This window comes from Carcharhinus amblyrhynchos, chromosome 24, assembly GCF_965287045.1.
Source record: "Carcharhinus amblyrhynchos chromosome 24, sCarAmb.v2.hapA, whole genome shotgun sequence".
Taxonomy (NCBI): domain Eukaryota; kingdom Metazoa; phylum Chordata; class Chondrichthyes; order Carcharhiniformes; family Carcharhinidae; genus Carcharhinus; species Carcharhinus amblyrhynchos.
The window spans coordinates 44,436,346-44,449,965 of NC_137347.1; the positions used below are offsets into that span (position 1 = coordinate 44,436,346).

At 43.8% G+C, this 13,620-nt stretch overlaps 1 protein-coding gene across 2 annotated transcripts in view; it reads left to right on the forward strand.

Moving 5' to 3' along the window:
* The window catches only part of LOC145358011 (proto-oncogene tyrosine-protein kinase LCK-like), a 109,543-nt gene that overhangs the window by 51,651 nt on the left and 44,272 nt on the right, over window positions 1-13,620 (forward strand). For both annotated transcript variants that reach the window (XM_080211689.1, XM_080211690.1), the window contains exons 6-8: window positions 5,942-6,045; window positions 9,786-9,935; window positions 11,584-11,736. In XM_080211689.1, the coding sequence (XP_080067815.1) occupies window positions 5,942-6,045; window positions 9,786-9,935; window positions 11,584-11,736 (407 nt within the window). The remainder of the gene's footprint in view (window positions 1-5,941; window positions 6,046-9,785; window positions 9,936-11,583; window positions 11,737-13,620) is intronic.

Genomic DNA, 13,620 nt, shown 5'->3' on the forward strand with positions numbered 1-13,620 from the left:
CAAGTTGTTTGTTTGTTACTTCAGAAACACTGCAGAGGGCTACACGTCTGTTTCTCCTTGTGTGCAAGTAATTACAGTTTGGAAGATTGAGTACTCATAGTGTCCAGTGCTGTTTGTACCCAAGTCGACTACAGTACCTAGTAGCGCCTATTGTTGCTGGTACCCAGGATCTCCCACACACAGCCGGCTGAATGAAAGGATCTCCTGAGTGCTTTGTGTCACACTAGTGAGCTCCATTAACTAATATTCAGCTGAGAGCCCCTCCACAATCAGTCAAATAACACAGTGTAAAGAATCGATGTAAACTGGTCCAGTGACACGATTATAAAAGCAAAATACTGTGGATGCTGGAAACCTGAAATAAAAACATAAAAAGCCAGAAATTCCAGCAGTCGGACGGTGTCTGCGCAGTGAGAAACAGAGTTAACGGTCGGCATTGTACAGCTTCGCTCCAGCAAGACCAGAAATTCCCACCCGAGGTCAACAGGCATTTCTGTTGTCTGCCCCTCGCCCGCTCCCATTCCATGGCAGGTGGGGCAGTAGAATTCCGATGAACATTTTAAGATCCAATGTGGAGTTTTGATTTCTGTGTCCCAAACAAGAATCGTATTGGAGTCAAAACATTAACTCTGTTTCTCTGTCCACAGATGCTGCCAGACCTGCTGAGTTTTTCCAACATTTTCTGGTTTTGTTTTGACTCTATTTTCTTCTGCTGAGTTTCTCTGAGTGTAATCACAGGTGGTAATTGACAAGGTCCCTCAGAAAAGGTTAAGTCATAGGATAAGAGCCCATGGTGTTGGAGTTAGTACACGGGCAGGGATAGAGAGTTGGCTAATGGACTGGAAACAGTGAGTGGTTGGTGACCTGTAATCATTGGGGTTCCTTTGGGATCAGTACTGGCACCACAACTGTCTGGGTTGCTGCCCAGTACGAGCAGGGCTAAGAATGACGAGATCATGCAGTTGAATGCATGGTTGAGGGACTGGTGTAGGGTAGAGGGGTTTACTTATGTGAATCACTGGGAGGTGTTTAGGAGAGAAGGGCAATTGTACAGGAGGGGTGGGGAGGATTTGAACGGGAGGGGGACTAGTGTCTTAGCGGGGAGGTTAGCTGGGGTGTTCAGGAATGATTTAAACTAATAGGGAGGGGGGGTGGGGAGGTGGCTGGGAGAGAGACGGGTGAAAGGAAAATTATAAGGGAGAAGGTGGTTCCGAGGGACACTTGTGGGTTGAACTGTGTCTGTTTCAATGCTAGGAGTGTGGCAGGGAAAACGGATGAGCTTAGGGCCTTGATGTTTGTGAGGCAGTTAGATGTGGTGGCTGTAACGGAGACGTGGTTACGGGAAGGGCAGGACTGGCAGCTGAATGTTCCTGGGTATAGGTGTTTTAGGTGTGACAGAGGAGGGTTGAAGAGAGGTGGAGGGGTGGCACTGTTAGTCAAGGAAAACATCACAGTAGTGCAGAGGTAGGGCGATATGGAAGAGATAGGGATTGAGTCGCTGTGGGTGGAGTTGAGGAATAAAAAGGGAGAGATCACATTGCTAGGGGTGTACTATAGGCCACCCAATAGCCCAAAGTCAGTGGAGGAGGGAATTTGCAGGGGCATTTTGGACAGGTGCAGGAAGAATAGAGTGGTTGGTGATTTTAATTTTCCCGGAGTGAATTGGAGGGGGCCTAGAGCTGGGGGTACGGAGGGAGAGGAGTTTGTGAAATGTGTTATGGAAGGGTCGCTAGAACAGTATGTAACTAGCCCGACTAGGGGAGGAGCTATACTGGATTTAGTGTTGGGAAACGAGCCGGGGCAGGTGGGTGAGGTAGAGGTAGGCGAACATGTGGCGAACAGTGACCACAAGTCCGTCTACTTTAGGATAAAAATGGAAAGGGACGAGTGCCGTCCGAACGGGAGTGTGCTGAACTGGGGAAAGGCGAGCTATAGCAGGATTAGGAGGGAGCTGCAGCAAACTGACTGGGAGGGACTGTTAGCTGGCAAGTCCACAGTTGGCAAGTGGGAGGCTTTTAGGGACAAAATGAAATGGTTGCAGGGGAGGTATGTTCCGGTTAAGCGAAAGGATGGGAAAGGTAGGATTAGAGAGCCGTGGATTACGGGGGATATTGAAGACTTGGTCAGGAAGAAGAGGGAGGCGTATGTTAGGTCAAAACAAATGGGTACGGAGTGTGCGCTGGAGGAATATAGAGAGAGTAGGAGGGAGCTAAAAAGGGGAATTAGAAGGGCAAAGAGAGGGCATGAGATGGCTTTGGCTGGTAGGATTAAGGATAATCCTAAGGCATTTTATTCCTATATTAGAGGCAAGAGAGTAGTTAGAGGGAAAATTGGTCCTCTTAGGGACAAGAGTGGAGAGTTGTGTATTGAGTCGGAGGGAATGGGGGAGCTCCTGAATGAATACTTTGCGTCGGTATTCACGAAGGAGAGGGGTTCGGAATCGTGCGGTCTCTTGGAGGGAGCGGAGGTTCAGTTGCAGGATATAGTTATTACGAGAGAGGAAGTGCTAGGGCTTTTAGGTAGCGTAAGGACGGATAAAGCTCCGGGGCCTGATGGTATTTATCCCAGGCTGCTTAGGGAGGCAAAAGATGAAATTGCTGGGCCTCTGGCGCACATCTTTGTCTCTTCTTTGGACACAGGTGAGGTCCCAGAAGACTGGAGGGTAGCAAATGTGGTCCCGTTGTTCAAAAAAGGTAGTAGGGATAACCCTGGGAATTATAGGCCGGTGAGTTTGACGTCGGTGGTAGGGAAATTAATGGAAAAAATACTTAGGGGTAGGATGTATGAGCATTTGGAGCGTTGCGATCTGATTAGGGATACGCAACATGGCTTTGTTAGAGGGAGGTCTTGCCTTACGAATCTGGTGGAATTCTTTGAGGAGGTGACAAAAACGGTTGACGATGGGAGAGCCGTTGATGTCATCTATATGGATTTCAGTAAGGCGTTTGACAAAGTCCCTCACGGTAGGCTGGTAGAAAAGGTTAAGGCGCATGGGATACGAGGCCAGGTAGCTAGGTGGATTGAGAACTGGCTGGGAAATAGGAGACAGAGGGTAGTTGTGGAGGGTACCTTGTCGGGCTGGAGGCCAGTGACCAGTGGTGTGCCGCAGGGCTCGGTACTGGGACCTCTCCTCTTTGTAGTCTACATAAATGACTTAGAAGAGGGCGTAGGTGGTGTGATCAGCAAGTTTGCTGATGACACCAAGATGGCAGGGTTGGCGGGTACGGAACTGGATTGTCAGGTGATACAACAGGATATAGATAGGTTGGTGCAGTGGGCAGATAGGTGGCAGATGGCATTTAATCCTGACAAATGCGAGGTGATGCATTTTGGACGGAATAATGCAGAGAGGAGCTATGTGATAAAAGGTAGGCCGATTAGGAGTATAGACATACAGAGGGACCTGGGAGTGCAGGTTCACAAATCCATGAAGGTTGCGTCACAAGTGGAGAACGTTGTTAGGAAGGCTTATGGGATGTTAGCCTTTATAGGAAGGGGCTTAGGGTATAAAAGCTGCCGTCTAATGCTTCAGTTATACAGAACGTTGGTTAGACCACATTTGGAGTACTGCGTCCAGTTCTGGTCACCTTATTACCGGAAGGACGTGGAGTCTCTGGAAAGGGTGCAGAGGAGGTTTACCAGGATGTTGCCTGGCATGAGGGGACTGGGTTACGAGGAGAGACTGAAGAGACTGGGGCTATTCTCCTTGGAAAGACGGAGATTGAGAGGGGACATGATAGAGGTATATAAGATACTGAAGGGAATAGATAGAGTTAATAGTGAGAGACTGCTCCCTAGACTGGGTACGAACACGAGAGGTCATCACTTAAGGGTGAGGGGGGGGGAGGTATAATTTGGAGGTAAGAGGAAGGTTCTTTACGCAGAGAGTTGTGGGGGTCTGGAATGCGCTACCGAGTAGGGTGGTGGAGGCAGGAACGTTGGACTCGTTTAAGATGCAGTTAGATAGGCACATGAGTGAAACGAGAATGGAGGGATATGGTAGGGGCTATTAAATAGGGTTAAACCTCGGGAGACACCGGAAGGGCAGGCTGTATGATTAATATGTTTTGTCTTTATTCCACAGGTGGAGGTCCACCTCGTGTCAAGCGAGGGGCATGCACACGGCGGGTTGTGCGTGGGCTGCTCTTGGAAGTCCAGGAGTGGCCTAGTACTTCGTGTCGGTGTGTGTGCTTGATCCTGGACCGATAGACGGGCGCCACAACAGCTCAGTGACTAGCACTGCTAGCTGTGCAGATACATGGATTTGGGCCTGTGTCTGTGGGAGTTTGCGCATTCTCCCTGTGGTTGCGTGGGTTTCCTCCGGGCGCTCCGGTTTCCTCCCACACCCCAAAGATGTGCTCTTAGGCTAACCGGTTTCCACCAAATTGACACTATTTCTTCCCTGAATCTGACTGAGTAGGGTCCCATTCGTAGACATGCAGGGTAAAATAGGTGTAGGGCGATGCGGCGGCACGGGCTCGTTGGGCCGAAGGGCCTGTTTCCCATGCTGGGTTCTTTGTTCTTTGTTCACAACTGTTGACAATATATATTAATGACTTGGAGACAGGAAGTGAATGTACTGTAGCCAAATTTGCAGATGACACAAAAATATGTGGAAAGATAAGTTGTGAGAGGGATACAGGTTACAAAGAGATACTGATGGGGTAAGTAAGTGAGTAAAAAGTTGGCAAATGAAGGATAATGTGGGAAAATGTGAAGTTGTTCATTTTGGAAGGAAGAACAAAAGAACAGAATATTATTTAAATGGAGAAAAACTGCAGAAATATGCAACACAGAGAAGACTAGATGGGGCTTGTGAAGTACATAAAGCTAGCACACAGGTACAGCAGGTAATCAGGAAGGGTAAGGGAATGTTGGCCCTTATTTCAAGGGGTTTGGAATATAAGAATTGGGAAGTCTTGCTGCAACTGTGCAGGGTGCTGGTAGATAGGTTTCTGATAGACAGTGGAATTAAGGGTTATGGGGAGAGAGCAGGAAAGTGGAACTGATCCACTTCAGATCAGCCATGATCTTATTGAATGGCGGGGCAGGCTCGAAGGGCTAGATGGCCTACTCCTGCTCCTATTTCTTATGTTCTTATGTTCTTACGTAGACCACATCTGGAGCACTGGGAGCAGTCTTGGGCCCTTATTTAAGGAAAGATATTATTTCATTGGAGGTGGCTCAGAGAAGGTTCACTGGGATGGTCCCTGGAATGGAGGGATTGTTTTATGAGGAAAGGTTAATCAGGTTGGGATTCTACTGATTGGAACTTAGAAGAATGAGAGGTGATCTCATTGAAATATATTGGATTTTTAAAGGGTTTGACAGGATAAATGCTGAGAGGATGTTTCCCTTCATGGGAGAGTCTGGGACCAGAGGGCATTGCCTCAGAATAAAGGGGCACCAATTTAACAATGAGATAAGGAGGAATTTCTTCTCTCAGAGGGTTGTGAGTCTTTGGAACAGGGAGCTCTGGGGACAGAGTCCTTGTGTATGTTTAGGGCTGGGAGAGATAGATTTTTGATCCGTAAGGGAATCAAGGGTTACAGGGAAATGGCAGAAAAGTGGACGTGAGGAATGTTAGATCAATCTTGATCTTATTGAATGGTGGAGCAAGCTCAAGGGGCTAGATGGCCTACTCTTGTTCCTATTTCCTATGGTCTTATGAGTTAAATGAGACTATAACAGAATTGCACCCACTGTTATTGAATGTTTAAACCATGTGTGATGCTGACATGAGTCCTTTCATATTTTAAACTTTTTAATGTAAATATTATCCCTTTCTTTATAATCTGTACCTTTATTCCCTGCTTTTATCAGACTAATGAGTTCAGAAATATTTTGTGGGCATTATGTTTACCTATTATTGGTATTCGTCTCCCTAATCCTAATGATGCATTTCATCTTTGACTAATAGTTAATGTTTTCATCTTTCTAGATGGTTCTTTAAAGAATTAGGCCGGAAAGAGGCCGAACGACAACTTTTAACAGCTGGCAACACACAAGGTTCCTACTTAATCCGAGAAAGTGAGACCACCAAAGGTAGGTTCTATAAGATGAATTGCTGAGGTCATTCATTCTCTGAAAATGTACTTTTCTTAGAGATGTAATAACTATTAGATTGCATCTTTACACATAGACTGAAGAACATTACAAGCTTGGTTTTGGATTAGCCTTTTGATTATTGAGCAATCGTAAATTATCCATGTGATCAACTACGGATAACTAAAATACCAGGTTTAACCTGCTTGATTAACCCTGTGGCTATCACACCAACACAGAAGTAAGATTTAAACTTCAAAGTATCATAGAACAGTTACAGCACGATTCAGGGCCTTTCAGTCCATTGCGTCTGTGCTGGCTCTCTGCTCGAGTAGTTCCCATCCTGCCCCCACCTTTTCCCTATAGCCTTGCAAATTCTTCTTCTTCAGATAGTTGTCTAATTCCCTTTTTAAAAATCTCGACTGAATCTGCTTCCACCAAACTCCCAGGCAGTGCATTTCAGGTCCGCACTTCACTGTGTAAGGATGATTTTCCTTACTTCCTTCACTAATCACCTTATCCCCATCTTTCTCTCTATCCACTCTGTCTACATCCCTCACAATTTTGAGCATCTCTATCAAATTCCCCCTTAACTTTCTTTTCTCTAAGGAAAACAGCTCCAGCTTCTGCAATCTATCCATACCTTGCAACCACTCCCTCCAATACCTTCACATCCTCCCTTACACTGTGACACTCAGATCTGATACAATGCTTCAGCTGAGGCTAAACCAGTGTTTTATTCCAATTTATTGTAACGTTCTTGCTTTTGAATTCTATGGGCTAAATCTTACCAGAAAATGGTAGAGTGTTTTTTTCCCAATGAGAAAACTGTCCTGTTTCTCTCCAGAAAAACTATTTGGTTTACTCTTCAGATCTTACAACGCTCAGCCAAAAAAAATCAGGAGAGCGTGTTTCTCACCATCACACAGGGAAGGGCCTTACCACACTGTCAAAACCCGGCAGCACACGGATTAGACAACCAACATGAAAAAGGGTGTGCCCGTCATAACCTATATAATCATAACCCTAACCCACCACAGAGGTCTCAGGGTACGCCCCTCCTACTCCCCAATCATTGGCCCCTTCTTTTCCCACAACCTGACGCCCCCACCCTGCGCCAACCATTGGCCCCGTCCCTCTCGCCCAGCCCCTGATTATCAGTCGCTTATCTCCCCCACCACCATTCATTGGCCACTTCTGCACCCACCCCTCTCCCCACTGTCTGAACTTGTTGTAAACCGTGCTAAGGTGATGTATGGCAACAGTCAAGACATGGCTGGGGAGAGGTTAATAAGATTTAAATATACAAATGTAAAACAGGTTCACACTCATTCTGGTCACCAGCAAGGGATGGGGAAGATCCAAAACCGTGAGAAATGTGGCTTCCGGATCTTGAGGCCTGGCTGACATTCACAAGGACAGCAAACGCAGGGAGGAGATCACTCCAAAAGCCTCTATGTATAAAGCCCATGATTCCATATCCTCCATTAACCACTTTCTCATCCTGTCCTGCCACCTTCAATAACTGGTGCAACTTTCAGCTTCCCAAAAAATAATAAATCACTTTTAAGATTGGTCATTGTCGCTGTTTCATTCTTGTCCAATTCTGGAAGAGGTTCCAGAACAAACTTAAAATAATCGTTCCAAGAATGAAACTTGTCACTGATTTTTATTACTGTACAAATAGAGAGACAACGGCAAAATGAGAAAGTGTTGTCCAACACATCTCCATATTTCTTTGAGGTTCAATATCTACAATTAGAATAAAGATGGAAAATTAAAAGGTCATCGATCTCAAACATTCATTCTGCTTTTCTCTCCTCGAGTGCTGAGTTTTTCCAGAATTTGCTGTTTTATTTCAAATTTTCAGCATCCGCAGCATTTTGCTGTGTTTCAATTTCTTGAAACCTGAACCTATTTTCAGGTTTTATTGTTACTGAGGTTTTTATTTGGCTGCAGTTTTTCAATTATTTGCTTTTGTATATTATTAGATATATTCAGTACAGCAATAGAAATAAAGCAGCTGTCCTGACATTTTTCTCTTAACCCAACAGTTAATACAATACATTTGAGTTGTTTATTCCTTACCAAATGCGATTAAATAAACATATTTGACCGGATTTTCCTGTCTTTAGTGCCTGAGGTGTCCCAGATTGTAATTGACAGGAAATAGGGTGAGAAACATATGATCGCTGTTGCATTGTCCTGAAATTCTGTGGCTTGCTCAACATGACAAGTTTTTATCTGAGCTTGGACCTGCATTGACATAGTTGACATCTTCTTGTTTAAGTGAAGCAGGACAAGATGTTTCCAGTGCTTTATTAATAAGGCACCCATTTCAAAGGACACCTGGAGAAGCTGGCAGCTGTCTCGAACTTCTGACTCTCCCAAATTAGAGGGTCCAAAATGGCCAGAAGGTGCTGAAGCTGGTGGCCTGACCCAAAGTTTCACTTCTTTCCCTTCCTCAGTTGCTTCTTGATGTGGAGATGCTGGCGTTGGACTGGGGTGGGCATAGTAAGAAGTCTCGCAATGCCAGGTTAAAGTCCAACAGGTTTATTTGGAATCACGAGCTTTCAGAGCCCTGCTCCTGACCTTGGCTGAGGAAGGAACAGCCTCTTTACAGTTTTCTCAACCATTAAGCCTGTGTTGCAAATGTTAATTGTCTGATTTGGATGGGATAATAAGTCAAGTGCAAAGTGGGGACCATGAAAATCAGCCCTGTTGTTATATACGTAGCATTATAATTAAACAAATAATGCAGCAACTAACTTGTTGCAGCTTGGTGCTATGCCTTCAGCTATCTGGGCCACAATTTCTGGAATTCCCCAGATAAATCTCCCTCTCTCTATCGGTCTTTCCTCCTTTCAGGCACTCCTTCAAATATATTTCTTCGCTCTTTTGAATCTACCCTGATATCACTTTTCATAGCTCATGTCCAATCTTGCTTCATCACATTCCTGTGATGTGCCATGAGGCTTTTTCCACAGAATGGGTAATTGTCATTGATGTTGGAAAGTCTGTATCAGAATCAGCCTTTATATCAAGAGAGAATCTTTTTGCTGAATTGAAGTAAACCCTCTCAGGTTAATATGGGACATGCAGTTTGATGCAGGGGAAAGGTCTCTCTTATCAACCCAAGATCGTGTCTTTTCCCAAGTCTCCAATGTGAATTAGTTCCGTTTACCATCCAGTCTCATTTTCTTGAGAAAAATAGCCAATGGAGTAAAATGATCACACAATGAATATACAAATCAGGAGCAGGAATAGGCCCGTTGACCCTACTCCCCCATTTGATAAGATCGCGGCTGATCTGCCCTCAACTCCTTTTCCCTGTCTGTCCTCATTTGACTTCCCTGTCAATCAAGAATCTAAACAAATGCGCCCCGGAGAAGAGAATTCCACAGAAACAAGTCCTTGTCCCTGTCTTAAATAGGAGTCCTCCTTATTTTTGAGCCGTGCCCCCTGAGCTCTAGTTACTCTCACAAAGAATCATTTCAGTATTTACCTCATCAAATCCCCTCAGGAACTCTTATGTTTCAATAAGATCACCTTAATTTTGTGTCGTGGACTCTTGTCCACTAAAAACTGAAGATATCCAAGTTCATACAGGACCCTAACAGAGAAGCTTCGGAGGTGAATGAAATGCTCAAATCTATTCTATTGTTTTATTACTGATAATTAGTAGCAGAAAGCAAAGTTCATGTATTGTGTTTTAACACACATGTTTCTTATGAATGCAGGTTCTTATTCCCTGTCTGTGAGAGACTTTGATTCACAACAAGGAGACGTGGTGAAGCACTATAAGATTCGCTCCTTAGATAAGGGAGGCTACTACATATCTCCACGGATAACCTTCAATACTCTCCACGAGCTGGTGAACCATTATTCATGTAAGTCCACTACTAGGCTGGACAGCTATACTCTTAACAAATCACACATGGAAACCAATTGTACAAATTATGAGCTTGGTCAGAAGAGGACATTTGAAGTTTTTTGGGTTTCTATGTGTTTTCTAACAGCTGTTTTCACAGCACTAAGCCCTAGCTGTAGTGAAAATATCTCCGTGTCAATTAACTGAATAACTGTGCCCTGTCTGCTGGGATTGGTCAGTCTGCATTCACTGGCAGAAACAAGGTGGTACAATTTCAATACTTGCAGTCTACATAAAACCTGGAAGTATTGTGAACTGTGACAAGTTGCTGGGATGGGCAAACAGGTGCAGAGGAAATTTACTGCAGAAAATATGAAGTGATTCGGTTTGGTATGAAGAACATGGAGAGACAAAAAAAGATCAAAAGGTGCATTTCTAAAAGGAGTGCAAGAGCAGAGGGATCTGGCTGTATGTATGCATAAATCATTGAAGGAGGCAGCATAGGTTGGTTGAGCTTACAGTATCCTGTGTTTTAGTGATAGGGGCATAGAGTACAAAAGCAAAGAGGCTATGTTAAACTTGTATAAAACACTAGCTCAGCCTCAACTGGAGTATTATGTCTTGTTCTGGGTTCTAGAAAGATGTGAAAGCACTGGGGGTGCAAAAAGGATTTCCGAGAGGGATGAGGAACCTCAATTACGCGGATAATTTGGAGAATCTGGGATTGTTTCCCTTGGAGAGGAGGAGGTTGAGAAGATATTTGATAGAGATGTTCAATAACAGGAGAAGACTGGGCAGAATAAATAGGAAAAAACTGTTCCCATTGGTGAAAGAATTGAAAATGAGAGGGCACAGATTTAATTGGCAAACGAAGCAATAGCAACATGAGGAAAAGCTTTTTCACACAGCGAGTGGTTTGGATTTGGAATGTACTGCCTTTTCAAGAGGGAATTGGATTGTTATCTGAAAAGAAGAATGTACAGGGCTACAGGGAGAAGACAGAGGAGTGGTACTAGGCAAATTTCTCCTTCAGCAAGCTAGCACAGTCACAATGCACTGAATGGTCTTTCGCTGTTTTGGGATCCCACGATTGTCACCTGCTGATTTTTTTTGCCGACTTTAGCTCCTCTAAAAGTTGTGGCCCAATTAAATGACGGAGATCATAATTGTCAGGGATAATGAAGGCCTTTATGGACCCAACTCCCAGCAGTGCTGAAACAGTGACGGTCCATGGAATGGTCAGAAGTTCTCTGGTTCCACCCCACCTCAGGATATAGCCTTGTCTCTTCCTTCCCTGACCAACAACTATACATCCCTCAAACCCAACCAGCCCCCCACCCCCAGCACAAACTTTATCCAAGGGACTGTTCCTTTGGGACAACAGTGACATCTGGCTCCCAGCTCAATTCCCACTCCTGTCCGTTAGCTAGGATTTTGCGGAGGAGACAGTTTTTTTTAAAATGAAGTTCGGTCATTAAAATTGTGCTGGTCTGGCTTTCTGCACAACCTCTGGGTCTGTTGCTCATTCAGTTCACATGAGCAATGATCCAACACAGGAGTAAAATTAACTCTGGGGACTGAGACCCATTTGCAATGATGTTTTGTTAACTGTTGAAATTGTCAAAGCACAGCTTGTTGGATTTCTGAACTGATTTTCTCTGTTGCAGATAACACGGATGGTTTATGCCAGTGTTTGAAAAAGCCTTGCCAGACTCAGAAACCACAGAAACCCTGGTGGCATGATGAATGGGAGGTCTCACGAGAGTCGCTGAAGCTGGTGGAGAGGTTGGGTTCAGGGCAGTTTGGAGAGGTTTGGATGGGTACGTGGAGATGCAAATGACAGCTTCTTTCTTTTGATATGGGTTGAAAGGCTTCACTGTAATGATCACCATGTGTTTCTCTGTGTGAAATTGGGAATAATAGCTACATACATCGTTAACATGGACTGAATTCAAATAACTTATACATAAAATATAAACACAGAGTTCAAGTCCTGGGACAGCTAAACTCCCAATTTGATATTCACACTATTGCATTCCTACCTTTTCAACACTGTTGCGAAATCCATTGGGAAATTTGACAGTCTGTGTGAACCACCAGCTAAAGGGAACCAGCTATATCATATCTTCAGCTGTGCAGTTACCCACAGCAGTCACACTGTTTCTGCCTGATTGCATTTCCCCCAATTATTTTTCCTTTTAGGGCTTCATTCTTCCGCGCATCCATCATATGGCAAAATAATATCCTTTGTAATGTATAGATATTATAAAACACACTTAATGGTGAAGTGCTTCAAGACTGGATGAGAATAATGTTACTAACTGTAGAAGTATTCAGGAGATAATGAGGGCGATATACATAAAGAATTCTATCACAGAGTGAGCTGTAGTGACATGTGTTAAAACAGAATCAATGGAATTTAGAATAGGAAGAGAGATTCTTCAATTCTTTGTATTATAGATTACCAAACATCAGAAATCAAATAGCAAAGGGAATCTGCAAAGAGCACAATTGGGCAACTATATTGTGGGATTCAACCAATCCAGTACAGGCTGGGATAACATTAACACATCGAACTGATTTTGGAATAGGTGCTTCTGACTGCATTAACATCAAAGTGCATCAGTTAAATTTTGAATTGAAAAACCCTTAAATACAGAACAAAAGCTAAGATTTCAATGAAATATAGACTCCACATAAAACAATAGATAAATGCAGGCTAGTTTCTGTTCTACTGACAGAATTCATGGGTAAATCAGATTACTGTGGTGAAATATGATGAATTTGAATAAATAAAACCACTCGACTGAGTTGCAGAAGCGCTCATGGGTAGGGTAACGGATGTTTGATCTTATCATATACATCCTGCCTAACACCTTCACTGCTTGCATGAAACTGGAAAAATATGCACTTGGTTTATGGATGAAATAACAGAATTAGCACATGTAGCTGCTACTTTAAGCGTCCAAATCCCAGCGCGAAGATAATGGGGACATTACCAAAGCGCTCATAGAAATTATATATTCCAATTGAGCTGAGCTGTCAACAATGTGAGATTTTCAGATGTGAGCTGTGAACCTTGCTTATGTTAAAAACATACATATGGCTTAAAAAGGAAACATACATGTGGCTTCGTCAGGAAGAGCAGCGCTCCGAAAGCTAAGGGCTTTTGCTACTAAATAAACCTGTTGGACTTTAACCTGGTGTTCTGAGACTTCTTACTGTGTTTACCCCAGTCCAACACCAGCATCTCCACATCACCAATAGAATAACCAAATGTTAAAATGGCATTTTGGTATTTTTAATTTGATTTGATATATTATTATCACATGTATTAGTTTACAGTTAAAAGTATTGCTTCTTGCGCACTATACAGACAAAGCATACCATTCATAGAGAAGGAAAGGACAAGAGTGCAAAATGTAGTGTTACAGTCATAGCTAGAGTGTAAAGAAAAATCAACTTAATGTGAGGTAAGTCCATTCAAAAGTCTACAGCAGCAGGGAAGAAGTTGTTCTTGAGTCAGATGGTACTTGACCTCAGGCTTTTGTATCTTTTTCCCGATGGAAGAAGGTGGAAGAGAGAATGTCTGGGGTAGGTAAGGTCCTTAATTATGCTGGCTGCTTTGCTGAGGCAGCAGGAAGTGTAGTCAGAGTCCATGGATGGGAGGCTGGCTTGTGTGATGGACTGGGCTACATTCATGA